Source organism: Piliocolobus tephrosceles, chromosome 9, assembly GCF_002776525.5.
Source record: "Piliocolobus tephrosceles isolate RC106 chromosome 9, ASM277652v3, whole genome shotgun sequence".
NCBI lineage: Eukaryota > Metazoa > Chordata > Mammalia > Primates > Cercopithecidae > Piliocolobus > Piliocolobus tephrosceles.
The window spans coordinates 66,031,071-66,058,701 of NC_045442.1; the positions used below are offsets into that span (position 1 = coordinate 66,031,071).

At 50.8% G+C, this 27,631-nt stretch overlaps 1 protein-coding gene across 16 annotated transcripts in view; it reads left to right on the top strand.

Annotated features, from left to right (window-relative positions):
• COL13A1 (collagen type XIII alpha 1 chain) overlaps nt 1-27,631 on the top strand; it is a 157,387-nt gene that overhangs the window by 15,604 nt on the left and 114,152 nt on the right. For all 16 annotated transcript variants that reach the window (XM_031936230.1, XM_023204772.2, XM_031936232.1 and 13 more), the window contains exon 2: nt 4,013-4,082. In XM_031936230.1, the coding sequence (XP_031792090.1) occupies nt 4,013-4,082 (70 nt within the window). The remainder of the gene's footprint in view (nt 1-4,012; nt 4,083-27,631) is intronic.

Consider the following 27,631-nt stretch of genomic DNA (forward strand, 5'->3'; position numbering starts at 1 on the left):
AGGTCTTCAGTTGACAATGAAGTTGGGGGAGGGGGCCTTGGTGGTTTGGGGAGAGGAAGTGTGAAAATTCCTAGGACAGTGCAATGGTGAAGCGTTGAGGGAACCACAGAATGATTGCTGGGCTTCCTTTGAGATCTAGATCACAAATTTAAAGTAAGATCAGTCAGTGAGGTTGTGTGTTTCTCCTGCTTTACCCCGCTACCTGCGTGCAGGGGTGGGGTAGGAGGAGACGTTGGATCTAGCCAGGCTTGTGGCTTAGTGAAGGGGGAGGGTGTCGAGGCACTGGAGGGTGCAGACAGGGAGTGGTGATAATCACAGTCCGCAGAATTTGAGCCGGGCGCGGAGGCAAGTGACACATGGTGGTGATGGACAGTAAAAAGCTGGTAGGACCCACAGGTTGAAGGTCCTGTGGGATTTGAGGGTCCCTGGGACTAGGGTGTTAGGTCCTTGGGAAATGGAGATCCGTGGGCAGAGTGTTGAAGCCTAGACTGTGACTGGGTCATGGTACTGTTGAGACTTAATACTCTTTCAAAATAAACTCTGGGCAGGCCAAGGAAACACACCCCGAACTGATTTGGTTTTCTAGCTGTGCCTGTGGTGGCTTTGCCTGCTCAGATGTCTCCATCCCTCCAATCAAGGCTCCCGACTTCCGGGTCCACCCTTCCCACCTGCCTTCTCTCTCAAACTCCAGAGCTGCCTGTGCCTACCCCCGCTGGGCTCCACAAACTCACCATCTTCCCACAACCTGCTCTTGCTGCTGTTATGTCCCAGGGGTGGCATGTTGGCTGCCCAGGGCAGGGCCTGGCTCCCACCACCACTCCAAGTCCATCTTGTGCCTAGTTCCTTCTTCCTCCCACGTCTCTTCATTGGGTGATGACCACGACATCCTCCAGAGAGGACCTCAGCCCCAGCAGTCTCACTGGTCTATACTCAACGGGCTGCTGGAGTGACCTTTATACCACCCAAATTTGACCACATGACCTCCTTGCTTAAAACCTTTGAATGGTTTCTCCATGCTAGAATCCTTACCTGGGCACATAAAGCCTGGTTATTAGTCAGGGTTCTCCAGAGAAACAGAAGCAATAGGCTGTATATAGATGCACAGAAAATGAGTTATCAGAAGAGACTGGCTCACGTGATTATGGAGATGAGAAGACCCTCAATCTGCCATCTGCAAGAAAGAGGCCCAGGAAAGCCAGTGGTGTAGCTCCACTTAAACCTGAAGGCCTGAGAGCCAGGAGAGCCAATGGTGTAAATTCCAGTCCAAGCCTCAAGGGCCAAGAACCAGTTGTGGTGCAGGGGGAGTCAATGTTCAAGGGCAGGAGAAGATGGAAGGTCCAGCTCAAGCAGAGAGAGCAGTCTTCCTCCCTCTACCTTGTTCTACTCAGGCCCTCAACAGATCTGATAATGCCCACCCACTATGGTGAGGACACTCTTCTTTCCTGAGTCTACTAATTCCAGTGCTAATCAACATACCTAGAAAGAATGTTTTCCCAGCTATCTGGGCGTCCTTAGCCCAGGCAAGTTAACAGATAAAATTAACCCTCACAGCCCCCACTCCCCACTCAACACCCAGGCCCTCCAAAGTCTACAGTCACCTGGACACATCTGAGCATGCTTCTCCCACACCAAGCTCAGCTGTTTGCTAATGGACTGTGTCTCATTCTGTATTTTACTCAGTCTCACCTTTAGTAGGCACTCAATAAATATAGGAGCTATTGAACAAAAGCATTGAACTTGAAGTTAGAGGACCCGGAATTTAAGCCCTCTGTGATTTACTTGTTCAAGGCAATTGCCTTTCCCTTTGTGGGTCTTAGTTTCCTGGATTATACAATGGGGCTGACTTCTGGCCTGCCTGTTGCACGGGTAGTGATGAGGGTCAGGTGAAGTCTCAGGAAATGTGAAAGTCACACGGAGGTCTGCCTTAGGTTGGGTTCCCAAGGGAACAGTCTCCAAAGTGGAGGTCTACGAAGATGACTTACTTATTTGACTTATTGGCGTCAACATAGGAGGGGGAGTGAGGGAAGCAGAGTTGGGCAGAGGAGGGGCTGAACTGTGATACAGTCATGACAGAGGCCCCAGCTGGTCCTGTGGGAGCTCCATAGCTGGGGTGGCCCTAGAGTCAGTCCACATTGAGGTGGAAGGGCCAGGTCTGCGTCCCTCCCATTTATCAGTAATTAAATATGGATTGCCTTTGGGGGACGGTATGACCCTGATCAAGGCTGCTTCCTTGAGCTAAGAGCAGCTCCCAGAAAGAGGCTCAGCCATCAGTAGCCGACACTCCCAGCACTGGTCTAATCCTGGGAGACTGGATGGCCCACCGCAGCACCCACAAGCTGTGGTGCTTTATGGCTGTCAACAAGCCCGGAACCAGTGGCAGGCATCCGTGTTACACATTCAAAATCTCTGCCCCTGCCTTAATGACCTGCCTTCCTCCAGCAGGTGGAGCGGGCTTTGTGCCAGGAGGCCAGAGTTCACACCTCAGATCCACTACATCCTGACTGTGTGACCCTCAGCAAATCACTCCGCTTGCTCTGAATCCTTGTGAAACTTTCTGACCTTCCCTCTCCACCCCCAAACCAGAGGTGATATCACCCTTATGACACATCTCATATTACTTTCTTCACCTCTCTTGTGGCCCACACTGAGTGGCAAAATTGCACAGTAGTGAGGAAGCAAATAGCTCTGGCTGTCATCCTAACTGGTCAACATTGTCAGGGTGGGGACTACAGCACATCACGTGCAGTCAGTCCTGGCCAGCCAGAGCACAGGCTTCATGTGGCCAGATCTCTCAGTTAGTTTTGCAAGAGAAATTACAAATGCAGATTTGCACATGAAACCACTCACTTCAAAATATTAGCAACAAATTCAATAATAATAATGATTTAAAGCTCACTGTGGGAACCAAATAAAATACATTGAAAGTCCTATTTGACCCTAGTGCTACCAGCTTCTGATGGCTTCATGAGCTTCAGAGTGTGGGTTTGAATCCCAGCTTTGTTCCTTACTTCAACCTTGACCTTGGCCAGGTATAGTCTCCTTTCTGTGCTTCAAGTCCCTCACCTGTGAAATGAATATGGTAATAGCTAACATTCATTGAGAACTTCCTGGGTATCAGGTGCCATTCTTTCTATGCATTAATCTTTCTAACTTTACAGTAATCCAATGAAGTGAGGACTCTTATTAGCCCAGAGTCTGAGAACTGTGGTTAGTCCAGTCAGCCTGGCTCTAGAGGTGTCCCTGTTAACTGCTAGTCTGGCCAACTTTGTTGCAAGGATCAAGTAACAGTCCTTACGAGACCCTTGTTACATTGCCCTGTGCAGCATAAGACTGCAGAGTCGACACACAGGGGCATCCTGCATGCATGGTCATTACGCATGCTCCTCTCCATTTGCCACCATGAACATGGCAACTCCTTGAGCATTGGGATATTCTACCTCTTTGATGCTCCCACCTCTTTGGAGCCTTCCAGGTTGGCTCAGTAATTTGAAGGGAAGTGAGGAAGATATTTGGCAGAGGGGTGCAGAGAGCCTTGCCATCCCCCTACTCCTGTACTCCTGCCCAGCCTGCAAATGTTAGCTTTGTAAGGGACACCAGAAGAACAGAAGGCACTGTCCCTGCCCAGGGGTCCATCAGGAGCCCAGTCCAAGGCAGGAAACTATTAGCAGAGAGCTGAGAAAAGCATGTCATTGTACACATGAGCGTGAGGTGCAGGAAGATGCAACTGGTTTATAGGGTCCTGTGTTTGGGGTTAATTTCTTTAAGAGTGCTCCAAAGACATCAGACATTGTGATTACCAGGATGGGCTTTCTTGTCTCCTTCTTATTACCCAGATGCCTGGTGGCCAGTGGAAGGCCATTAACTGCCTGTTTTTGATCCAGGAAGAGTTCTGCCAGCTCCCTCTATGTGACCCCTTCCCCACTTCCTGCCCTCCTTGTCAGCCCACAGCCGCTTTCCAGGGCTTGGTGTCTACGAGCTCCTGGTGACTCCTCTTGTCTGTCTCCTTGTACAGAAATGGAAGCTCCACTCAAGGAGGCGCCGGGAGGCCCCAAAGACATCTCCAGGATGTAACTGCCCTCCAGGTAAGCAGCCCTGCAAACAGGAGACAGTGGGTGTTCCTAGGACTGAGACCAGAGGTTCTTCCTGGTGGCCATGCTCTAGCCACACCTCACTCAGGCCATCACTTTTCATTTGAAAGACAGGAGTGACAATATCTGTGGCTGCCTTCCATCTACTCACTGATTGGCCTGCCTGCCCCACATCCATCAGTCCACCCACCATTCATTTGTTCATAGAGTCTTTTATGGGCCTGATACTCTTTGAACCAGGTTGTGGGAAAGTCAGATAAGATGATGGGCATGGCTGTTTTGAAAGTTATGAAGTGCTATGTGCGTCAAAGGGACCATCAGTCCCCCAAGGGGAGGCACCTTGCTTGCTGTATTCATCATTGTGTCCCCAGCTTCCCAGGTATACAAAAATGTTTGTTACCAGAATGAATGACCCCATAATTATAAGATCTTATTTTCTATAGCTAGCTGGATTAGGGCAATGCGTGTTCACTATATGGCCTTTAGGCTACATGCAACACACACGTGCTTACATGCAAGGAATGAAGGCACAAGCCAAAGGTTGCAAGGCAAGGCTGTGTAATACAGTGAACTGGTCTAATCTAGAACAGAAATCTGCTTTTGCCACCTTCTAGCTCTGTGTGGACAGACCCCTGACCTGCCTATTCTAGTGCTTTCCTCTGTATCCTTGGGCCTGCTCCTCAACTGTGTCTATTCATCTGTGTAACAGCTATGTACTAAGGACCTGCTGGGCACCATGCAGTGTGTTGGGTTCAAGTGCATTGTCCACTGTGAATGCAAATGATAAGTTATAGCTTATGAGAACTTTTCTAGGTGCCTGTTACTTTTCTAGGTGCCTGTTATTGTTAAGCCATGAGAATGACAGATGAGGAAGTTTCACTGTTTCCTTGAGGAACTAGAATGGGCTGTACCTCTTTGGGGGTGGGGAAGGAAGGCCTAAAGATGAGTTGGGGAAGACAAGGTATCACATTTAAGTAATGGCAGAGAGTTCTGGTCTGCTACGGCCTCTCCCAGCCCAGCGTGTGGCCTCCTGGATACCCATGGTGGCAGGTGGCATTTGCAGGGTGCTCACTAGGCTCTCTGGCAGGCCTTCCTCTGGCCCGAGAAGCCGAGGGGCTCAAGTAACCCTCAGCAAGGTCCCCAAGCCAGGGAAGAGAGGCCGACAGATGTTAAGCATGTGGGAAACGAGGGACCGCATTTGCTGGAGAGTGAATGGGCTGTGGTGGGAGTCACAGTTACAGGATGCTGCCCTGGGAGACAAGGAGACTGTGAAAAGATTCAGCTGGACCTGGTGAGAAGAGGGTCATCTGGGTTAATTAAAAGGGTGTCCAGAAGCCCTGGGAAGCTGCCTCCCTCCCTCTGGGCCCTGAAGATTGGGCCTGGGGGTCTGGGAAAGTTTTCCGGAGAGGAATGCCAAGATTAATGAGATGGGGTGGAGGTGAGGCTTGGGTGATGGGGCCTGGGCAGAGAGATCATTTGCATCAGGGCTGTGGGGCAGCCCATGTTTCCAAGGATCGTGTCTGTTGCTCTTATAACTCTTGGGCAATGACAACCGATTTTTGCTCAGCATACAGAATGCTGGTTAAGGGCAGGATATTTGGAGCCACAGAAGATGTAGGTTTGAATTCCATTTCCAACACGGACCAACCTTATAACCTTCAGAGAGTTATTTAACCTCCTTGTGCCTCAGTTGCCTTGTCTGAAAACAGGGACAATGGACACCGGCAAGGTAGAGATTCCTCGAGATAATCCTGGAAACTGCTTAGCATCTTCTCTGATTCCTAGTAAGCACGATTATTGTTATTTTCTCAACTGCCTCTCGCACTTCAAAGATGCAGAGAAATCCTTATCAAATGCCATGTCCTAGTGTTGGGGGCACATTTGTGACTAGGCAGAGGCTTGCCTTTCTCCCTTCCCTGCCTCACTGGGGAAAGCACATCAGTTATCTGGTGACCTTCAAGTGTCCTGTCCATCATCAGAGTGGGTGGCTCTCAATAGGTTTCAATATTGTGCAATAGGTTTCAATATTGTGCTTCAGAAAGTCGAGCTCAGGTAGTCCTGGGAGGCTGGGAGCTGGGGAGGAATGTGGCAGGAGGGGGAAGGTCTTGGAAGAGCGCTTGGGAGTCTGTGCGGTCTTGGAAGAGCGCTTGGGAGTCTTGGGAGTCTGTGCGGAACCCATGGGTCCTGGGCAGTGAGGAGAAGACCATGAAGCAGCTCAGAGGGTTGGGGGAGGAGGAAATGCCATGGGGAGAAGAAAGGGCTTGACACTGGTCCTCAGCAGGGACTGAGTTGGCCAGGCATGGAGGGAGAGTGAGCAGGGGCTCCTGTGAGGAATACCTCTGCATGTTGAGAATTTCTCAGAAGGCAGTTTGACCCAAAGCATACATCAGAGCCAGTGGGCAACACCCGAAGAATTTAAAGAGAAGGCCCCAAACTCAGGCAAAATCAGAGGGAACTAAGATGCTCTTCCAGCCTTTTGTAAATGAGGAAGGGAAGGACTGGAATGGCCACACGGAAGCATCTCACGTCATGGAATCACAGCGAAATCTCCCAGGATGGGCTGGGTCCTGCTGGGTCCCCTGCCCTGCCTCTCTCTGACCTGAGGCTTCTCATGCCTTGGTATGGTAACCTTCTCAACACTAAACCCAACCTATTATAAATAACAGCAGTTACTGCCGCTGTGTCCCACTTGAGCACCTACTATGTGCCAGGCACAGGACTGAGCACTTCATGTGCATCGGTAACCCTCCTCAAAATACTAAAAGTAGGTAGAAGGGAGTTCAGTTCTGACACTCTGGAATGTTTGAACATCCTCAAATTTGCAAAGAGAACATCACTGTCGTTCTTGCCCTTACATCATGCATTTCTGATTATTTCCTGATGGTCGGAGTTTATAAACCACTTTAAGGCTCCTGATCCTCACAGAAGGACTCATACAATTGTCAAGTGTCACATACAAATTCAAAGCTTGATTCACTTGTGTTTTGCCAGCACCGAATACTGTACCCCTTACATAGTAGATGCTCTGTGAATGTTCAATAAATGAGCATCAGTAGTCATTGCTGTTGACTGGCTGCTTCCTGGTGTTCTCCCTCTGCCATCAGATTGGTTTCAGACACCTTATCCCCCACCCCACCCCAAATCTTGCCTGATGCTGAATTCACTGCTATCGGGACAAAACAAACACACTCTTCCTGGTCACTGTGGTTGCTGGGATGGAAGCCTGGATCCTCAAACCGGTGCCTGCCCTCTGTGGCCAGCTAGGCCAAGCCGGAGTCCTGCGGTGGGTGTGTTCTTCCTTGTGGCAGCCTTGGACCCCTGGGCGGCACCCAGAAGGCCTGGGACACATAATCATGGGCAGAAAACCTGCCTCTTTCCCTTTCTATCTGACCTTGCCAGCATCCTCCTGGGATCCTCCCTGTCCCAAAATAGCCATCTACTGGCTAAGATCTGGCTGCATCCTGCTTCTGGGCTGCATGCGCTATTTGCCAAGGGAGTGATGGGGTTGCAGGCCTGAGAGGGATGCCAAAGGTCAACCCTCAGTTAGGAGGGTCATGGCTGCTAGAAGTTCAGAGGAATAGGTGTGGGCCATTTGCAAAGCATATGACCTGGTGGTACAGAAGAAGGGTCTTGTGAACAGATATACATACCGTGAGACTTCCTAGGCCACTTGAGAAAAATACAAAGACCAAGGAAACTTTCCCATTCTCTGTCCCTTTTCTTATTAACAAACGAGGAGCAGGACATTATAGGTCTAGCCAGCAAGGAAGCAGCTACTTCAGGCCCGCCGCGCTGGGGCTGGGTGGGGCTGGCCTATGTCAAGTCCAGGGTGGGGCAGGCAGTGTGAAGGATGACACGTTTTTGCACCCAGAGGGAAGAATGGCTGGCTCAGCTGCTAAAGGAAATCCCTTCGCTGTCTGAGCCTCATCTCCAAGGGAAAGGGTAGGCCAGAGTCATACCCTGAATGCCAGGCCAAAGGGCTTGGACTGCAGCAGTGGTGGCATGGGGGTGACGTGGTCAGGCTTGTGCACTAGCGCCATGACCAGCACTGCAGAGAGGATAGATGAAAGCAGAGAAGTCGCCTTCAGCCAGCCTAATGGGAGAGGCCACAGCTGCCTTCCGGGTCAGTGTGCTGGTGAGGGGTACAAGAAGTGCCCAGGAGCCAAAGGAGCTGGGGGCTCTGGGAAAACTTCACCGAGGAGTGGCCTTGGAGGTTGTTCATAAGGATCAAATAAGCAAGTGGGAAGGCATATCGTTAGGGCATCATAAGACTCCCTATGGCGTCCGCATAGACATCGTAACAAGAGACCCCCAGATACAAGGACTTAGACAAGGCAGAGGTGGAGGTCTTCCTTCCCTAGCAGGCCAGGGCTAAGAGCTGGCTCTGCTGTGTTGATCTTGTGGCATCCTCCTCTGGCAGATGCTTCGGTTCTCGCCACCCCATGACCAGCACGAAAGGGGAAGGGGACAAGTGGAGTATGTGCTCAAACCCTCAAGAGCCAAATTTGCAAAAAGAGACACAGATCACTTCTGCTCCCATCCCATTGGCCAGAACTTAGTCATGTGGTTACCCCGGGGTTCAAGGGAGGCCAGGCAATATTTTTTGTGGGTGGCAATACGCGCAGATAGAACTTTATTATGATGGTGGGTGGGAGAACAGATATCGAAGAACAACTAGCATACTGCGCAGAGGACATTCCAGACTGGCTGAGGGATTGTCATGGACAAAAACTCTGAGGAGCGAGAAAAAGGCAGTAAGTTTGGGGATGACAGGCAGTTGAAGAAATCTGGAGCACAGAGCAGTAACGAGAAATGAGGGCGGGAGGAGATGTCAAGACTGCAAAGGGCCAGGCTGAGGCTGCCCAATTCCCTCTGTCCAGTAGGAGGCAAATGAATTTATCCAGAGGGTGATTGATTGGTAATGACTGCCTGATTGATTGGAGGGCTGTGCTGAGTCAACTTCTGAGGCTGTATCCAGGTTCAGCAGAAAATGTGGTAATCGCTTATTGATGTCTGCTGTATATGCCAGAGCGGTGGTGAGCAGTGCCTCTGCCCTGGCTGTGCTGTCTTCACAGGAGATGATGTGGATGATGTGGCATCAGAGAAGGTTTGGGAAGCAGGGATGTCACCTGATCCAATCTGTATTCTAGAACAATAACTAGCAATGATGTGGAGGCTGGCCTGGAGGGGAGAGCAGCCCCTTCCAGCAAGGAAAGTCTGCAATGCTGTGCATAGGACTTTATTTTCTCACGAGCTGCTATTTACATTCAGGTTGTAATGGCCTCTCCAGCCTCGGTTGTGTTTCCATAGCTGGTGAGAGCTGATGCCCACACATCCTGAACCCTACTCTCTGGCTAGCCTTGCCCTATTTTCCCTGGCACCAGACTTTGCCCCCAACAGCCTCATGACATTTACATGGGCAGGACCTGTAGCCAGAGCTTTGGTCACAAACCAGGCTCCTCTTACCTCCCCTGTGCTGCAGCAGAACAGACCCATAGCCCCGCTTCTTTGTCGTCCTTCTTATTTCAGACTTGGCTTATTTGAGATCTCAGGGATCTGCAGACCAAAGTGTCCTTTGTTTCCATCAATGAAGAAAAGATTCAAGAGTTGATGGTTATTTTAGGGAGAATATTTAAACTAAAGATATACTGTTTCAGATAGCTCTGAAATCCTACTTTACATGCAAATAATTGATGGACTACTTTGGGGTCATTCTTGCTATTTCTTAAAGCAGATCCCCTGGGGCTAGCCTCCTAAGAGCCCCTACTGTTTGATTGTTGTTATCGTCAATATTCAGACTCCCCCTTGTTCTGCTGCAGCCAGAGAGGTGTGCTTTCCCCTGAGATGTTAGCCTCAGTCCTCCCCACCCCCATCTCTTCCTCCTGATTTTGCAGCCCCACCGCATGTCCCATCTGGCCTCCCAGACACCCAGGTGCAAACCCACAATGGCAACATCAGTGCCCCCTTCACTTTCATCCACTGCACTCCATCAGCCAAGTTCTGTCAACTCCACTCCTTTGCTCAAAAACCATCCATGGCTCCCCAGTGCTCATACCCCCCATCCCAAAGATAAGCCCACTTTGGCTCTCTAGCCTGATCTCTAACCAGTCTTCCACTGTCCTCCTTTTCTTTCAGTAAAACTGGGCTGCTCCCCTGCGGGACCCTACAGTGTCCCACTTGCACACATCAACTCCTGCTATTCTGGTATCTTTGTTCTCAGTTTCTACCTGGTGAACTCTTGACTCCTCCATGTAAGCTACATCATCCCTGCAGCTCCTTCCATCCTCTCCTCCCCACTTGGCCTTGGCCATGAGTTCTGCTATTTGATGAGTATGTTAACATAATGCCTGGTGTACGCTGGACGTACAATCCAGGCAAAACCGCCTACTGGGACAAGTAATTTGTCCTAAAATGAGAAGTGCAAACAGACCAAGATGTATACACCTGCAGAGGTTTCTCCCTGGCTGCTAGCATTAACCATTTGCTTTAGATGGTGTAGGTGCTGGAGAGCAGCCTGCAATATGAGTCTCTTACACAGCGAGAGTAGGTTTTGTGGGTTTCCAGCCAGGGAGAGTCTTCCCACCTACAAATCACACTGGGCAGCTTCCTTGCCATCTCTGCCTGGATCCTCAAAGGGCCCACAGTGAAAGCCAGCACTTTCCCCCCACATGGCCCTTTCCAACATTCCTGACCTCTCCCAGCATCTAAGCCATGACCTGGGCATCAGGCTGAACACCACCGTTTCCCTCACACTCCGTCAATCACCAAGTCTCACTCATCCCACTCTGTCAATTTCCTCCATCTCCACTGTCATCACCCTTGTTCAGGCTGCTGCCACCTCTCACCTTATTTGTTGCTCTGGCCCCCAGCTGACCTCCTCCAAATGGTTCTTTACACAGAAGCCGGAATGGTATTTTTAACATTGATACATAACTCCAGTTAACCAAAACACTTCAATACTTGCCATCACTCTTAGGATAAAGCCATAAATCCCTAACACAGCTTATTATCCACCCTGACCCCCCTCACCATGATCCCTTCTGCATTCCCAGCAGGCCCCCTGGTAGCACTGGTGCTGCTGGTTGTCTGACCACATTTGGAGTGACAGACTATGGCTGAAGGGAGCCCTGGCCAAGCCAGACAGAACGTTATGCTTTAGAAATCAGCCAATCCATAAAGCTTAGACTCTTGGCTCCAAATGAAGGCCCTTCCTTCGCCGTTGTAGCCCTGTTTCAGGCAACTGGCCTGCTCCACAAGGAAGGTTGGCTGTCTCCTTGGAGAGAGCCCTGGGTTTAAGGAGCACCCCCCACCCTCCACAGCCATAGCTCTCTATGTCCCTCATGGGGTAGAGGGTCAGGTAACTGGCATGGGTGAGGCCAAAATGACCACAGCTGCTGGGAGGCCAGGTGCTGCGCGGCTGCTAAAATGCTCCACCATCTGCCCCTGGAAGAGCCTTTTCTCTCAAGGCCCTCTGGCTCTGCGTTTCAGAAATGCCTGGGGAATTCTCCAAAGTTCATTTCTTCCCCATTTCCTCCCAAAAGCACTTCCAGATCCCCAGCCCTCCTGGACGCTGCTGATAATGTGTTTCTCCTAGATCCGCTCTGATAATGCCGGGGTGGTCGGCTGAGATTTGTAGGGAAATAAAAATAAGGAAATGGAGGGTTCCGGAAAGGCCAGAAGAGCCCTGGACTGGGAATCAGTCCCAGACCTTGAGGGACTCTGAGCAGATTGCTCTCCCCTCTCTGGGCTTTGGTTGCCTCGCTGACATGAAAAGGTGAATGACTGAAAAATCATTTGGCAGTATCTGGTAAAGATTCGCGTCCAATAAAGCAGCTCCCTTCTTAGGCACTTCTGAGAGACACGCTCATCTGTGCATGAAAGAAGAAGAGATGCTCGCTGCAACACTATTTGTAGTAAGAAAAAAGGAAAAGAGAAGAAAAGCCTAAATATTTGTCAGCAGGAGTGTGCAGAGATATGTTGTGTAGTATTAAATTGCAGTACTTTCATCAATGAAAATCCGCACACAGTAAACAGGATACACGAGACCTTGAGATCCAGCAATTCCATGGCTGGATCTCCTCCTCTGGAGGGAAAAAAAAGCAAATGACAAGAGAATATTTACAATATAAGTCATTTATCTAAAGTTAAAAACAAAGACAACACAATACAATCTTCAATCACTACATGCATATATAGTGCACATAGTAAACATGTAAAAAAATGCATGGAAATGGTAAACATCAAATTCAGCAGGGAGGAGGGATTGGGTAGAGATTGGGGGGCTTAGGGAGGTTCAGCTATATGGGTAGCTATTAGGCTGGGTGGTGGGTACACCAGGTTCAGTATACATTTTTTTGTAATAACTTTATTGAGATGCAATTCACATATATAATTGGTCGATTTAAAGTGTACAATGTGAAGGTTTTTCGTACATTCACAGAATTGTGCAACCATCGCCACAATCAGTTCTAGGACATTTTATCGTCCCAAAAAAGAAACCCCATTCCTTTTAGCAGCCATCCTTCATTTTCGCCGCCCTCCCACCCCCAGCCCCATGCAAGCGTTAATCTACTCTCCATCTTTATGGATTTTGCATAATGTTTTCAAGGTTTATCCATGTTGTAGCATGTATCAGTACTTCATTCCTTTTTATTGCCAAATAATACATTATATTGCTTTTAAACCTCTCTCAATGTCTGAAATATTTCAAGATAAAGCATCTTTAAATCGTAGAGCTAATGAACGGATATGGTTGAATTAGCGGATGTTGAAGGAATCCTTCATGACTGCCTCTGTACCTAATTGGCAGTCTTCACCAGCAAGGATGTATCATTGCTTTGCTGCCTAAATCCCGTGTGTGTGCGCGCCCTTGGCCACCTGTGGGTTGGCAGCAATGGTTCCAACCCTGCCAGGACCCAGATCCAGGGTGTCAAGCCCTGCTCAGCTGGATTCCAACACCTGACCCCCTCTGTGGTGCTCTGACGTACCCTTGCTCTTCCTCTGCCTGTGGTCAGTGTCAGTTCCTCTGAGATGTCTCCCTTGAATCTCCCAGACACAGCTGGGGGCCCTTTTTCTCAGTTCCTAGAGCTAGAAAACTAACTCACCGTGGGGTGGCTATTTGGTCCCCTGGTGAGAGAGCAGCAGCCAGGCTTACAGCCCTGCAAGCGCCTTAAGTTTCTGAGCATCAGTCCTCACCCCAGTAAAATGAAGATGTTGGTGCTTGCCTGATAGACTGGAGGTGGTAGGGAGATAAGTTATGTATGAAATTTTTCAGGGATGGTGAAGGATTTGCTTTTATGCCTCTGACCCGCTCATTGGACAGGAAGATTGTCCTGGGCACGAGCTGTGCTGTCTGCAGGAAGGAACAATGGACTGGCTTCAGGAGTTGCAATACCCACTGCCCTGGGAGAGGCAGGCTAACCCGGCAGTTACAGGTGTGGGCTCTGAACTCCCAAGTAAATCCCAGTAGTCCCAGTTCCACTCCTTATTAGTCATGGTACTGTGGATGGGTTACTCTTTTGACCTCATGTAAAATGGGAATGACAGCACCTACCTTATTGGGCCGATGGGCTCAATGTGGGGCCCGACACACACTTGGCTGGAAATGATTGCTAGTTGCCATGATGATGGTGATGATGACATGAGTGGAAAAGGGCTTTGGGTGACATGGAGCTGTCATAGCCTTTGCCCAGTTGCATTCAGTCATGAGAGGTCCCGAAGCCAATGCCACGCTTGCCACTGAATGCAAGGAGGTAATGTGGCATGGCTGCTCAAAGCGTTGGCTTACTCCTACTTCCCTGTCTGCCCTGTGGAAGGCTAGGCCCTTCCAACACTACGAAAAATGCTGGATGTCCTATTTATGAGACACTGTGCTAAGGCACTGCAAGAGATGGGTGAAAGGTATACCCACCCTTAAGGATGTGATGTGGGATTTGTCACAAGGTTAGAGGCCTTAGTTGGAATCCCAGCTCTGTCTAGCTCTCCAACACTGCAAAAGCCACCTACCCTCTTGGAGTTTTCACTTGTTCAACTCTTACATGTAAATAAGGATCTTACAGGGTTATTGTGAAAGTTCTTGGTCAACCATGGACATACAAATAGAGGATATTTGGCCGACCTTGTGGCACAACAGTAGTGCGTCTGACTCCAGATGGAGGATATTATGGGAGGGGAGTCGGACTGGTGCACAATCCAGTTATTTTGTGGAAAGTAGACCTTGTTGAGGGCTGTGGGATATAAACAAAGGGCTGTGGAAAGTGCAGGGAAGGGTGAATTACAAGTGCAGGTGACCATTGATTCTTTGGAGGGGACACTGGAACTTGCTGGTGATACTTAGTGTTGGAGGGTCTTGGAACCCCCAGTTTATGAAGAAGGAGTCACCCTCCTTCGCCCCACTCCATCCAACCATCATGCAGAGCAGGAGCTTCTTGAGAGCGGGACATGCCTTAAAGGCTGTGTTTGTGCCCCCTCTCCAGACAGAGTCAGGCATCCTCTCTCCACATCGTGAGAGGGAATGGGCTACATTTGTAGCAGCTGTAGTTGGGGTGGAAGTGATTCTGGATTTTGCAGGAACTCCATTGTCCAAGGAACTCTCCAGGGAGAGTCAATAGGAGAACATGGGGCAGCGGCAAGTGCCTTGAAGGTAGACCACAGCACGCACTGCCTGGTCACCTCTCCCTGTCTGTCAGGCTGCCTGTCTCAGATAGGCCAGCAGAAGAGACCTGGGGAAAAAAGACACCATCCTGTTCCAGCTCCCGGGGGCGTCATTCACTCTTGCGATGATTCTACGTGCTTGTATCACATCCTCACCCATCAGAAGCCTTTCCCTTAGCACCTGCCCTGTGAGGGTGGAAACTGTGGCCAGAGGAGTTAGGTGAAGAAGGACTGCCCTTCTGGGCAGTTACAATAACTGGAAGTTACAATAACTGGATTGTGCACCCCCACATCCCTGCTCCTTACCTCAGCCCAGGCCAGGAATCAGTGGCCAGACTTCTGGACTGGCTATGTGCTCTTTAGGACTCCAGGATAAACATGGGCTACATCAGCAAGCAGCCCGGGTCCACCTGTGGGTAGATGACTGCTCCAGGCCCTGTGTTCAGTGCCGTGGGTTGCAAGATGATCAGGCACAGTTCCTCAGCCCAGGGCTGGGCAAGTGCTAAACGGAAGCACAGGCATCTCATTTGGAAAATGCAAGACAAGAAGTGACTACTCCTGAAGGGTGGAATCAGAAAAGGCTGCGTGGAAGAAGTGGCATTTGAAGGAATCCCTGAATGGCAAGTAAGGTTTCAGTAAATGAGAATGTACATAAGGACATTTTAAAACAATGAAACAGCACAATAAAGAATAGAGACCTGAACAACTGTGTGTTTTCCACACACACCTCCGCACCCCACACCCCACTCTGGGAAATGAGGAATCATCTGGAGTGGTTGTAGTAAGCTCACATGGAGGGATGGAGTAGGAGGTACGGCTGGAAAGAAAAGTTGGGGGTTGGGGAGGCAGACTGTGGAGGGAGTTGGACACCACCCCTCCACAATAGAAGGCCAGCTTCTATTTGGTGGGTAGCAGGAAACCACGGAAGGTTTCTCAGAGGGATGTGATGTATCCAGCTGTGTATAGCTCCGTGTAGAGGGTGAATTAAGGGCAGAAGAGAAGCTGGGAATGGGCAGCAATGGCCTCTCTAAGGCAGCACTCCCCAGTCTTTTTGGCACCAGGGGCCAGTTTTTCCATGTATGGGGATGGAGGGATGACTTCAGGATGAAACTGACCTCAGATCAGCAGGCATTAGTTCGATTCTCACAAGGAACATGCAACCTAGATCCCTCGCATGCACAGTCTGCAATAGGGTTTGTGCTCCCATGAGAATGTATTGGCACTGCTGATCTCCTGCTGTGAGGCCCAGTTCTTAACAGGTCACGGTCCAGTCCTGATCTATGGCCCAGCGCTTGGGGACCCCGCCCTAAGAGAAGACACAGAGCAGCAGAGAAAGCAGGTAGGGGGTGATGAGAGGGAGGTTGCAGAGGTAATATTAGCAAGTTCTAGCTACCTACTAGGTGTAGGCCAAGGAGGGATTGAGGCAATTATGAGCCTCTGAGCCCAGGTAACCAATAATAACCATGGCATATATTCAACAGATGACCTTGGACCTTGTGCTTTAAATACAGTATCACTTACATTCTGATCAAGCAGCCTGTGATGTAAGGCTATGGCTATCCGCATTTCAAAAATGAAGAAACTGAGGCTCAGAGACGTTCAGGTGTTGCCTGAGGTCCGCGGCTAAGGGACAGAGGCAGGACTTGAACCCAGGACTTTGAATGCCAGCGCCTTTGCCTTCTGGACAAGGCAGAGCAGAAGGGGGGTGGGTTGGAGAGGAAGGGTCAAAGTTCTGTTTGCGACAAGCTGGAGGTTGGGAGGTGGGGGATGCAGGATGCCTCGTGGAAGTGCTGAGGGCCCTGGAATGGCTCGTCCGGAGGGAGAGGGGCGGGAAGCCCATTCAGATCTTGTGGACTTAGAGGAGAAAGACCTTACCTGTAGCCATCGTCCGAGGACAGTGCTCAGGGAAGATGCTTTACCGGTAGCCATGTGACACTGCTCACGGAAGAGAGAGAACAGGGTTGCATCTTGCTGGAGAGCTGGCCAGAAGCACCGAGGTGGGAGACTTTCCGCCCCAGGACATGCCCAGAGCCCAGGGCCCTCTGCCCCTTCACCCAGGACTCACGATCCTGCCCACAGCACCCATGGGTGCTGTGCAGCTTGTCCCAGGCTGCTGGGGGCAGAGGAGCTCCCTGCCCTAGACCCAGTGGAGGGTCCCTTGATCTTGCTACCACCAGCTCTGCCCTGAAGGAGAAGGTTCTGCCATCATGATGCTAAAGGAATGCCAGATGTCCCTTTGGAGGAAAGGGGCAGCAAGCAGGAAGAGCCCATGACCTCTGCTTGGGCAGTTATAAGGGACTAGAAGGTGGGACATGCCAGACCCACAGATGCAGTCCCTGGCTCTTCCTCCTGGACCCACCCAGGCTGCCCACTGTCTCGATGTCTACCCCCACTCTTGTCATAACCCAGTCAGCCTCTCCCCTGTTACTCCCTGGCAAGTTCCTGTTCAGCCACTGAGGCGACTTGGGTGGCCCCTGCTGGCAGTGGCACTCTTGTCCCCACACACCTGGCCCTCTTCACTGCACCCTCCTACCAGCTGTCCAGGTTACGACTCACACTGCCCCATTCTCCTGATGAGGACCCTGAAGCTCAGAATTCTTTGCTTGAGGATATCTGGTTAGGCAGTGGCACGGTTGGGACTGGAAATAAGCTCTGAAACATCAGAAAGCAAATGCCCCTCAGGGACCTGAGTGCTACCCTGGAACACAGTAGGAAACTGAGGACTCAGCAGTGGCCGTGATGCTTGTCCAGGGAGCGTGGAGTCAGATAAGGCTGGAGGACGTTAATTAGTAATGAAAACAACAACATATATTAAGGGCTTACTCTGTGCCGGGCACTGTGATAAGCACTTTATTGCATTGTCTCATTTGATCCTCATAATTACTTTATGTGGCAGGTACTATTATTATCTCCATTTCACAGAAGACTGGGGCCCAAAGAGGTTCTGTAACGGGGCCAAGCCCACAGAGCTAGTGTGTGTTGAAGCCAGAATTTAAGTAGTCTGAGTCTGGGCAAACCAAAGCAGTGTCAGAAGGTCCCCCCGCCAACCCCTCGCCATCTCTCTGACTTCCTCACTTGCCACCAAACAGTTCTTGAGCACTGGCTCTGTGCTGTGCCTGATCCTCAGGAGACAGAGAAGAGCTCACAGTCCAGGGAGGGGAACACACAGGTAATGCAGTGGCTGCTGCAGAGAACCAGGGCTCCGGTGGGGCCAGGCGGTGCCCAGTGTGGGCTACAGTCCTAGGGCCGCATCCTCTAGGATTCCAGCCCTGTGAGTCTGGCCCCAAGCAAGGCAGAGCCAAGGCAGAGACACAGGTCTAGAACCTGTGTGATGTGACGGTGGCTTGTGCAGCTGGCATTTGGCCCTGAGACATCAGATCTGGGGCTCAGAAGGAACTCCACAGCTCAGCTGACTCGGCTTCCTGGTGAGAGGCACCCCCGCCATGCAAAGGGGAGCTGGCTGTGCACATATAGGCAGGGAAGGGAGGGAAGTGTCAGAGCTCCAGTTGCTCATTCTCTTTCCAGCTCACTTCACAAACTTACTTCCTCCCACCCCCCCCCAGCCTTTGCCACCTGTCTGTGGGGCAGGTACGCCAGGCAGGGCACTGTTGGAATGTCTCCAGTGGACAAGGTGTGCAGCTGATGGAGCTGGAGATGGGCAAATCTGGGCACACCGAGCTACCTCCTTGGCAGGCTGGCTCCCCAGGCTCGTGGAGACCTAGGGAGCCTCCTGGAACCTAGAACGAGGACCAAGCATGGGCAAAGTCTCCCTCAGTGCCTGCCTGCCTCTTTAAACCCCAACTGGGGAGGAAATGCCAGCCACAGAAAGATGCCCAGCAGGCGGTGGGGGTATAAGTGGATGCCAGCTCCCCACATAGTTATGTGAGCTGTCACGGGGTGACCTAGCATACCACGACAGGCCAGAGGGAGGGTGGGGCAGGTCCCAACCTCCCAGGGGCAGCATGTACTGGGCAGCTGTGCTGTGTGTTTCCGAGACCTGCCTGTGTGTGGGCATGGAGGGGTCTCCATGCCAGGGCTCCGGCTCCAAGGCGCCCAGGGCGCAAGATCTTTGACAGCCTGAATGTCCTCTTTGTTGTCCTGTAGGCTTAGAACCTGGATGTGAGTCCTTCTCAATGAAGAACTTACTTTCCCTCAGGGTGTTCAGGAATCTGGACAATGAGGCCCCATCTGCATCCCGTGGGGGACCTTACCAATGATTATGGCTGGTGTCACTTCTGATTGGTGGGTCTCTGTACAGTTCTAGTTCCAAATGCTTGACCACATCAGCTCCGGCTGTATCATTCTTTGCTCATTGGCACTCAGAGGCACTGGTACGTCAGCCAACGCCACAAGCTCCTGACGCCTTCTGAGACTAAGAGCTTCAGCCAAGCTGGGCACCTGGTTCCAGATTCATCTGTCCATTAGACAGCCTCTCCTTCCTGACAGGTGACACCACTGCTGTTCATTAAAAGAGAGCAAAAGATGCTGCCACATCCCTGAAACTGATTGGCCCCTGAAGCCACCACCCACCACGCAACTATTTCTAGGGATGAAGTCAGATCCAGTCTCTTCTGCACTTACCCTGGGGCATTTTCCCCTTGCGTCTTCTCCTCGCTTCTGTGGAGGATGGCAGAATCCCTGGGGAGCTGGAAGTGGGCCTTGACCCTCCCTCTTCGTCATCTTCCATGCTGTCCCCCTTGTGGAGTGGCCCCTAAGGCAGTGGGATCATGTTCCTGTGGAACGGCAAATCCTGCCAAATAAATAAATAAACGCAGAGAAGAAGCCAGATTTCATTATCCAAAGGAAGCTGAAGCTGGGGCCAATTTCTGATGTTCATTTTAGTGGCACTGTAGTGGGGCTGGATGTTCCTCAGAGAATTTGCCCACTTTAAAAGCCCCCTGTGATGTGACGAGCCACTTTCTCAATCTTGGGAAGCTCCAAGATCTCCCAGACCTTCTCCATTGCCGTGGCCATCCTGGTCTTGTCACCCAGTGAGCACAGGAGGCCGGGGCCCTGTGGGTTGGTCGCCCCTGGACATTCCACCCGCAGTGCCTTGTGCAGGGCAAGGTCTGCCCCTGCTCCAAGGCATCCAGGAAGCCCTTCCTTATGTGGCAAGGGGCCACAGGTCCCACTTGTGTCCAAGCTGTACAGGCCTAGACAGGATCTGGTAGGAGCCCGGGCTTTAGAGACAGAACCTGAGGCTGAGAGAAGGCAAGGGGTTTTTCTAGGGTCACCCAGCCATTACTGGAAACACCCAGACTAACAAAGTGGCAGGATTATCTGCTGGCTGAGTTCTGGGATCCAACTGTGTTACAATGGGCAAGGGACTTGACCTCTCAGAGACGCAGCTTTCTTAGGATGGGGATAATGACAACCTCTACCTCCATGCACCATCCTGAGATGAAGGAGATGTATGTAAAGCACATGGTACAGTACCTGGCATGGGGAGGAGTTTAATCAGTGGTATTGAACTGCTGGTAGTCAGCTCTCCTGAACCCCAGGCCAGGACTCTCTTGACCACACACCTTGCCCGTCCTCCTGAGCCTCTGAAACACCGCTATCCTGGGGACTGGCCCTTTCCAGAGGAATTTGTTCAGACAGGCGCTCCTCTAAGCTGCTTTTTGAATGCAGCAAATGCTGCTATCTCCACTAAGCCCCTGCTGTATACAGAGCACCAGGCACACGGGTATATACAGGCCTTTGTACAAGGGTTCAGATCCACCTTGGGAAATGGGGTGAGGCGTGGCTTCTGTGCACACTGTGTGGCCCTGAGTCTCTGGGCCTCAGCTCGCATTTCTGTAAAATGGGGGCTGAGACAGCCTCACTGAGCAGCTCAGCGAAGCCAGTGAGTTCCTGTATACGAAGCTCCACCGAAAGCTCGAGTGGACTGCTACCTGCTACACATGTGCCAATTGCTACTTTTGCATTTACACGATAATGGACAAGACCCGACCCTGTCTCTAGAAACCCATCCCCTGATTGGGCCTCTGAGCAGTGTCCACAGGAAATATTTCACCAGTTATATCCTGCAATCTGGATGTGTTAGCTGTGGTGTTTGGAGAATGCAATGGTCTTCGAAGCCTCCAGGGAGGCTTCATTCATTCATTCATTCATTCAACAAATTCTTGTGGAGTGCTTGCCATATGCAGTGGCACCGAGCTCTAGTGATATGAGGACTAGCTTGACAGAAGTCTTGACCTCTTCATGCTTCCAGTGTAACGAGAGAAATCAACAAAATAAGCACATAAAGAAATAAACAAGAAAATATCCACCGATTATTATGAAGAAAATAAAGATAATTTTAAAGGATTTCCGCCCCCCACACCCAGCTTTACTGAGGTACAATTTACAATTAAAAACTGCATATATTTAAGGCTGACCATGTGATCTGGGGGATATTTTCGATAGGGCATGATGAGGGGCAGTGTTATCTGTGAGAAGGTGACATCCGAATGACAAGGGGAGCCTACCACGCAGAGCCAACAGATGATTCTGAGCATGAGAAGTGCTGTGCCTGAACTTGTCATAGCATAAAGCACTAGAAGAGTGTCCATGAGATAAATGGATTAGAGAATTAAATCAGAGGATGGGGAATGAGCATGCTGGTTAGCAGGAATAGCCGGTGCAAAATTCCTGAGGTCAGAATGAGTTTGGCATGTCTGAAGAAGAGAAAGGTCAGAGTGGCCAGGTGAAATGAGTGACAGGGAGAGAGCAGAGAGAGAGCTCAGGGACGGCACGAGCCAGTCCTGTGGCGCCTTGTGTGACTCTGGCCTGTGGCATTTGTACATTTCACCCTCAATGAGCCAGGAAGCCATGGGAAGGTTTTAGGAGGGGGAGCCACAGGCTCTGGGCTACATTTTCCAGTCCTCTTGGCACTGGTAGAGAATGGATTACAGAGGCAGAGTGGAGAGGAGCCAATAGGTGTCCTGGACAATTGTGGTGTCCAGGTGAGAGGCGGCGGTGACACAGGAAATGGGGAGAGTGTGCAGACTTGGGGTATGTGCTAGAGGTGACTCTGGCAGGCCTTGCTGATGGGCTGGCTGTCGGGTGAAAGACGGAGAGAAGCCAGCCAGAGCTGAAGGCTTCTTGACTTGAGCTGTTGACTGGGTTGGGCTGTGAAGCCACTGGAGCTGGAGAATGCTTAGCCCAGGTGCTGGGGGTCAGGGTCAGGTTTCCTGGAGAGATGAGGACAGGGCTGGAGGGACAGACAGTGGCATTGAAGGAGCCTGGTGACTCGGGGACTCGGGGTCCTGTAAGTTGTGCATCCCCCAGCGTGGAGTCCACTTGCTAGAGTGAACGTTTTGTTGAATTGCTGGTTCCCCTTCCACTTCACCAGCTCCTGCCCAGCTTAGGAGCGAGAGGGGCTGGATGGAGGAGGCAGAGCCTGTGGCCTGTCTGCCTGGCTGAGGGGGGCCCTCTGGAGTCAGATGTCCTGAGTTCCCCTCCCCACCTCAGCAGCTTCACAGTGCATTTCCTTGCTCACTAAATCCTGAAATACCAGGATGGGGCCCCCTTTGAAACTTGAGTGAGGTAAGTTTAGGACAAATTAAAGGAAGTCCTGCTTCTCACAGCAACTTAGGATCTCAGGGGACTCATTACCCTGAGAGGTGGTCGAGGCTGGGAATGTCATGGGATTCCTGAGGGATCTGGGTAAAAGAACAAAATGAGGGGCCCTCAAAGGCCCCTGAGAGGAAACCTGGGATCTGTGTGACCTTTAGGTTGACGTCAGGGAGGGAAACTGCTCTCTTGAGGCTTTTGCTGGCAACAGAGCCGGGAACCATCCTAATCCAATCCAGCGTTCCCCTGCCCCTTGGCTCTCAAACCCTGGGCGCCAGAGCTGGAAGCAGCCCCAGGCTCTGCCCCATCCAGTCCTTTTCCGTCACTCAGGAGAACACTCCTCTGTCTCCCCTCCGCCTGAAGCCCTGCAGTGGCGCCAGTGGCTTCACGACCACATCCAGCACGCCCCATCAGGCCCCATCCCTCCCCACTGCCCCCCTGCCCCACCTCCCTGGACTGCCTGCAGCACAGCCAGCCTGGGGCTTAGGAGCAGAGCTCTCATCACTGGGCCTTCGCCCCTGCTCTTCCCTCTGCCAGGAACACCCCATCTCCACCTTTGCCTGTTAACTCTCCCCTACCCTTCCGATTTGGCCTTAGTTGTAAACTCCTAGATAGCCATCCCTGATTCCCACCCCTGCTCCCACCTTCCCAATTTCAGGTCACCTGCCACCGCCGAAAGCTTCCTTAGAGCCAGCCTGGCCTCCAAGCATAAACCCATCCCGCTGTGTCATCAGGGACCAGTTTCACATCTGTCTCCCCTCTGTACAGTTAGCTCTGTGTCTTCCCAGCACCTGGCATGGAATAAATGCTCTTCAATAATCATTTAAGGTGTCAGGCTCAGAGAGTGGAATTGCTGTGCACAAAAACACAGCATCATTCATGTATCATTCAACACATATTATTGAGCACTCACTCCATGCCATGCCTTTGCTAGGTGCTGGCAACCCAAGGGTGAGCAAGACATGCCCCCTGCCCTCATGGAACTTACGGTTCAGTCAGGGAGGCAGCCTCCACCAATTGCCCCAGCAAATGTAAATTTGCAATAGCGATCAACACCACCAAAAGGCAATGCAAGGTTTTATGAGAAACTAGAAAAAAATCCTCAGTCAGGGAGGCCTAGGGAGGTCTCTCTAAGGAAGCATCCTTGAGCAGAGAGATCTGGCAAGGGAGTAGCAATTGACCAGGTAAAGGGCAGGGAAAGTGTTCCAGGCAGAGGGAACAGCAAGGGCAGAGACCCTGCAGTGGGAAGAGAGGATGAGGAACTGAGGCAGGAGCAGTGTGGCCCGGCAGGGAGCTTCGGGGCAGAGACTGGTATGAGATAAGATTCAGTTGGAATATGCAGGGCTTTGCAGACCACGTTAAGGCTTTTGTCTATCCTAAGAGCAGTGGGGAACCACCAAAGAGTATTGAGCAGGGCCATGACCTAACTAGACTGGTATTAGGAAAGCTCAGACCAGTTGTTATGGTTTTGCTGTGTCCCCATTCAAATCTCATCTTGAATTGTAGCTCCCAGAATTCCCACGTGTTGTGGGAGGGACCTGGTGGGAGATGATTGACTTATGGGGGTGGTTTCCCCCATACTGCTCTTGTGGTAGTGAATAAGTCTCATGAGATCTGATGCTTTTGTAAGGGGAAACCCGTTTCACTTGATTCTCATTTCCCTCTTGCCTGCCGCCACATTAAGATGTGCCTTTCCCCTTCCGCCAGGGTTGTGTGGCCTCCCCAGCCATGTAGAACTGTGAGTCCATTAAACCTCTTTTTCTTTATAAATTATTCAGTCTCAGGCATGTCTTTATCAGCAGTGTAAAAACGGACTAATACACTGGCTTCTGTACAGAGCAGGAACAAGAACCAGGGGCCTTGACACTAAGCCCTTATAGGATGTCCATATTCTGTAGCCTCTGTAGCCCTACTCCCTACCCCAGGTCACTACATCTCCAAGGACCTTCTCTGATCCAAAGCATTGATCTGCCCATGCTCATTCTGGCACTGACATCAGCCCCACCCAAAGGCAAGGGCTGGGCTTCAGTGCGAGCTTTCCTGGGCATTTGGTACAACTCTGCTCCATGAGGCTGTAGTGTACACTACACACTTGTCTCCAGTAGCCAGGACAGGCTGTGCATGCCCAAATGCTGGCCTCAGTGTGCTGCCAGGGGCCAGAGTCAGCACCAGCACCCACTGGATGAGGACTCTTTCACCCAGAGTTTGCTCCGTTGAAGAGCAGAGAGCCCAGCTCCCTGCCAAGCCTGCTGGGTTCCACTGTGTGAGGGTTTCCGACAGGGTCCCAGCAGTGGCCCAGCAGCAGCATTTATGCCAGAGCAGCAGCCTTTACATGCCTCCGGTCTACACTCGTGGAAGTTGGTGTCAGGACCCAGTTAGGTTAATCCTCCAGGTTGCCTGGGTTGCAGAAACACAGTAAAAGTAAACTGTTTATGTTCTCCGGCTGCTGAGCCTGGGACCAAAGGCCTTCTGCAAAGAAATCATGGCTCTTAGGCTGTCAGTGCTAGAGCGGGGGTTATCTCTTCCGGCACCCACTGTCACAGCAGGAGAGGGGGCCCAGAGAGGTCAGATTCTCACCACGTCATGTTGCTCAAGTGGTCAGAAAATTCAGCTTCCACGTGAAGGCCATCGGCCTACATGATAGCTGGTGTGATGATGTTAAACTCTTCCCCCTCCACCCACAGCCTTGGAGCGAGAAGAGGAGGAGGAGGAGTTAAAGGGTGAGAGTGCAAAATCTGGATTTCAGATCCCAGCAACCCCGGGTTCAAATCCTGCCTTTGTTACTTGTCAGCTGTGGCCTCTTGGGCAAAGTTTTCAACCTCTAGGGTCTTTTCTCATCTACACTGCAGTGTTCATTATGACTGCCACTAACCACACGTGAGTCTATATTTAAATTAATTCCAATTAAATACAATTTAAAATGCAATTCATCAGGTACCCCAGCCATATTTCAAGTGTTACTGTGGCTAGTGGCTACTATATTGGACAGCACACACATAGAACATTTCCATCATTGCAAAAGGTTCTATCCAACAGCTTTGAGCTATAAAATGAGGATAATGAGAAGGTTTGTTCTATGGACTGTGGTGAAGATTAAATGAGATAATGTACATAAAGCAACCTGGCATAGCACCCAACATATATTAAGTGCTCAGCTAATGTTTACTATGATGGTGATGGTGGTGATGGGGTTGGTGAAGTCCATTTGCTTCCATGTACATTTTCAGTGTCCTGCTGTGTCCACAACGAGAGGTGCTACAGTCCAGTAAAAAGGTGCTAGAGTTAGGCAGCCGTGCACCTGGATTTATGTATCAGTAAGAAGGTGTTGATCATCTGCTGTGGGCCAGGCACTGTGATCACACACTGTGGGCCAGGTGCTGTGGTAGGTTTGTGATATGTCACAAAGTCAAACAAGACATAGTCTTTATCCTCCAGGAGAGACGCCCACAAATAAAGTATAGAATGCAGAAAACACCCAAGGAGAGTCTGAAGAAAAAGGAAAGGAATAGCAAGCCCTGAGGGCTTCCCAGAAGAGGTGGCATTTGCTCTAGGTCTTGAAGGAGGTGTAGGATTTGAGTTGGAGAGGGCAGGAGGATATTCCAAACAAAGGGAACAGCATGGGCTGTCAGGAGGGGCCTGAAAAGTTCTCTGTGCTTGGAAATGATGGCCAGCTCAGTGTGGCTGTCCAGGGAGGATGGGCGATAGGCCCAGTGCTCAGCAAATGCCAGACACTCCCTAAGTATTTGTGGGATCAGCGAGTGGAACGAAGCTCATACCTGTAACTCTGGGCAAGTTATCTGACCTCCCTATGCCTCCTGCCTGCTCCCACTTCCCCAGCTTCTCACCCCGGCCCCAGCAAGCCTGTGGAGATACAGAGAGATGAGACGAGAACAGGCTTCCATCACAAACATAAGGTGGTCTAACTTTGTGCCTCAGTTTCCCACCTGTAAAATAGGATACTAATAGTAGTCACTTCCTTGGACCATTGTAAGGATTAAAAGAGTTGAGAGTGGCATGTTTAGAACAGTAGCAAGTACAAAGTGACCCTAAAGAAGGATTAACTAGCAATGTTGGCATGGCGACGACAGATATCCTCGCTTTGGTCATGGAGAAGGGAAGTGTGGGCTGACCCGTTTGAGGTTGGACTTAAAAGTTCCTAAAATCATGTTGGTCCATCGTACCTCGCCTGCCTTAAAGGATTTTTGAGACCATAAAGCACATATGCCGGGTGAATGCAAACTGGAGAGGGTGGTGCCCCAGACTGTCAATTACAGCAGCAATGGGGGCGGCAGATGCGATTGAGCTTTGCTTCTGAGCTGATTTACCGTCTGCAGTGGTTTTGCTCTGGAGAGCCTGGGCTCTGTTTTGGGAAATCCAGGAGGTGACTTTTCCTCAGGATCTTGAGAGATGAGTAGGAGCTTGTGGAAAGGCCAGCAAGAGAACCATACTATGTTAAGGTCCTGTACCTAACTAGTTATAGGATCCTCTATCTGATAGAGACAAAACCCATCCAGACCTGCCTTGCTTGACATCTGACACCCTCAAGACGCCTCTAAGTCTTCACTGTGCTTTCTTGCTGAGCCTTGTCTTCTTTTCTTTTCTCTTTTTCTTTTCTTTTCTTTTCTTTTATTTGTTTTATTTTATTTTTTGAGACAGAGACTTACTCTGTCACCCAGGCTGGAGTGCAGTGGCATGATCTCCACTCACTGCAACCTCCGCCTCCCAGGTTCAAGTGATTCTCCTGCCTCAGCCTTCCAAGTAGCTGGGATTACAGGCACCCACCACCATGCCTGGCTAATTTTTGTATTTTTCGTAAAGACAGGGATTCACCATGTTGGCCAGGCTGGTCTTGAACTCTTGACCTCAGGTGATCACCCACCTCAGCCTGCCAAAGTGCTGGGATTACAGGCGTGAGCCACCACACCGGCCCTCCTCTTTTCTTATACCTCCTGAGTACCCCCACCCCTGCAGCTGCAGCAAAGTAGGCATCCCCAATCCACTAGCCTGCGTCACTACTTCCCCTCCCTCAGCCTGCAGCCCCTCCCCAGTGGCAACCAGCTTCAGGTGCCTCCCTGGGAAGCGTTTCTTGCCTCCCACAAGGCCCCTGCATCACCTCTTAGCAGTAACCCTGCTCCCTGATTTGGAAAAAGACATTTCAGCCTTTTTCCAAACCAATTCTGACCTCACCTGCAGCAGAATCACCTGCTCAGCTAAAAATGCAGATGCCCAGGTCAGACCGACAACATCAGAATCTCCAATCCTGTGGTCTGCGAATCTGCATTTAGATAGCAATTCAGGTAATCCTTTTGCACAATGAGTTCAGAAAGTCACTG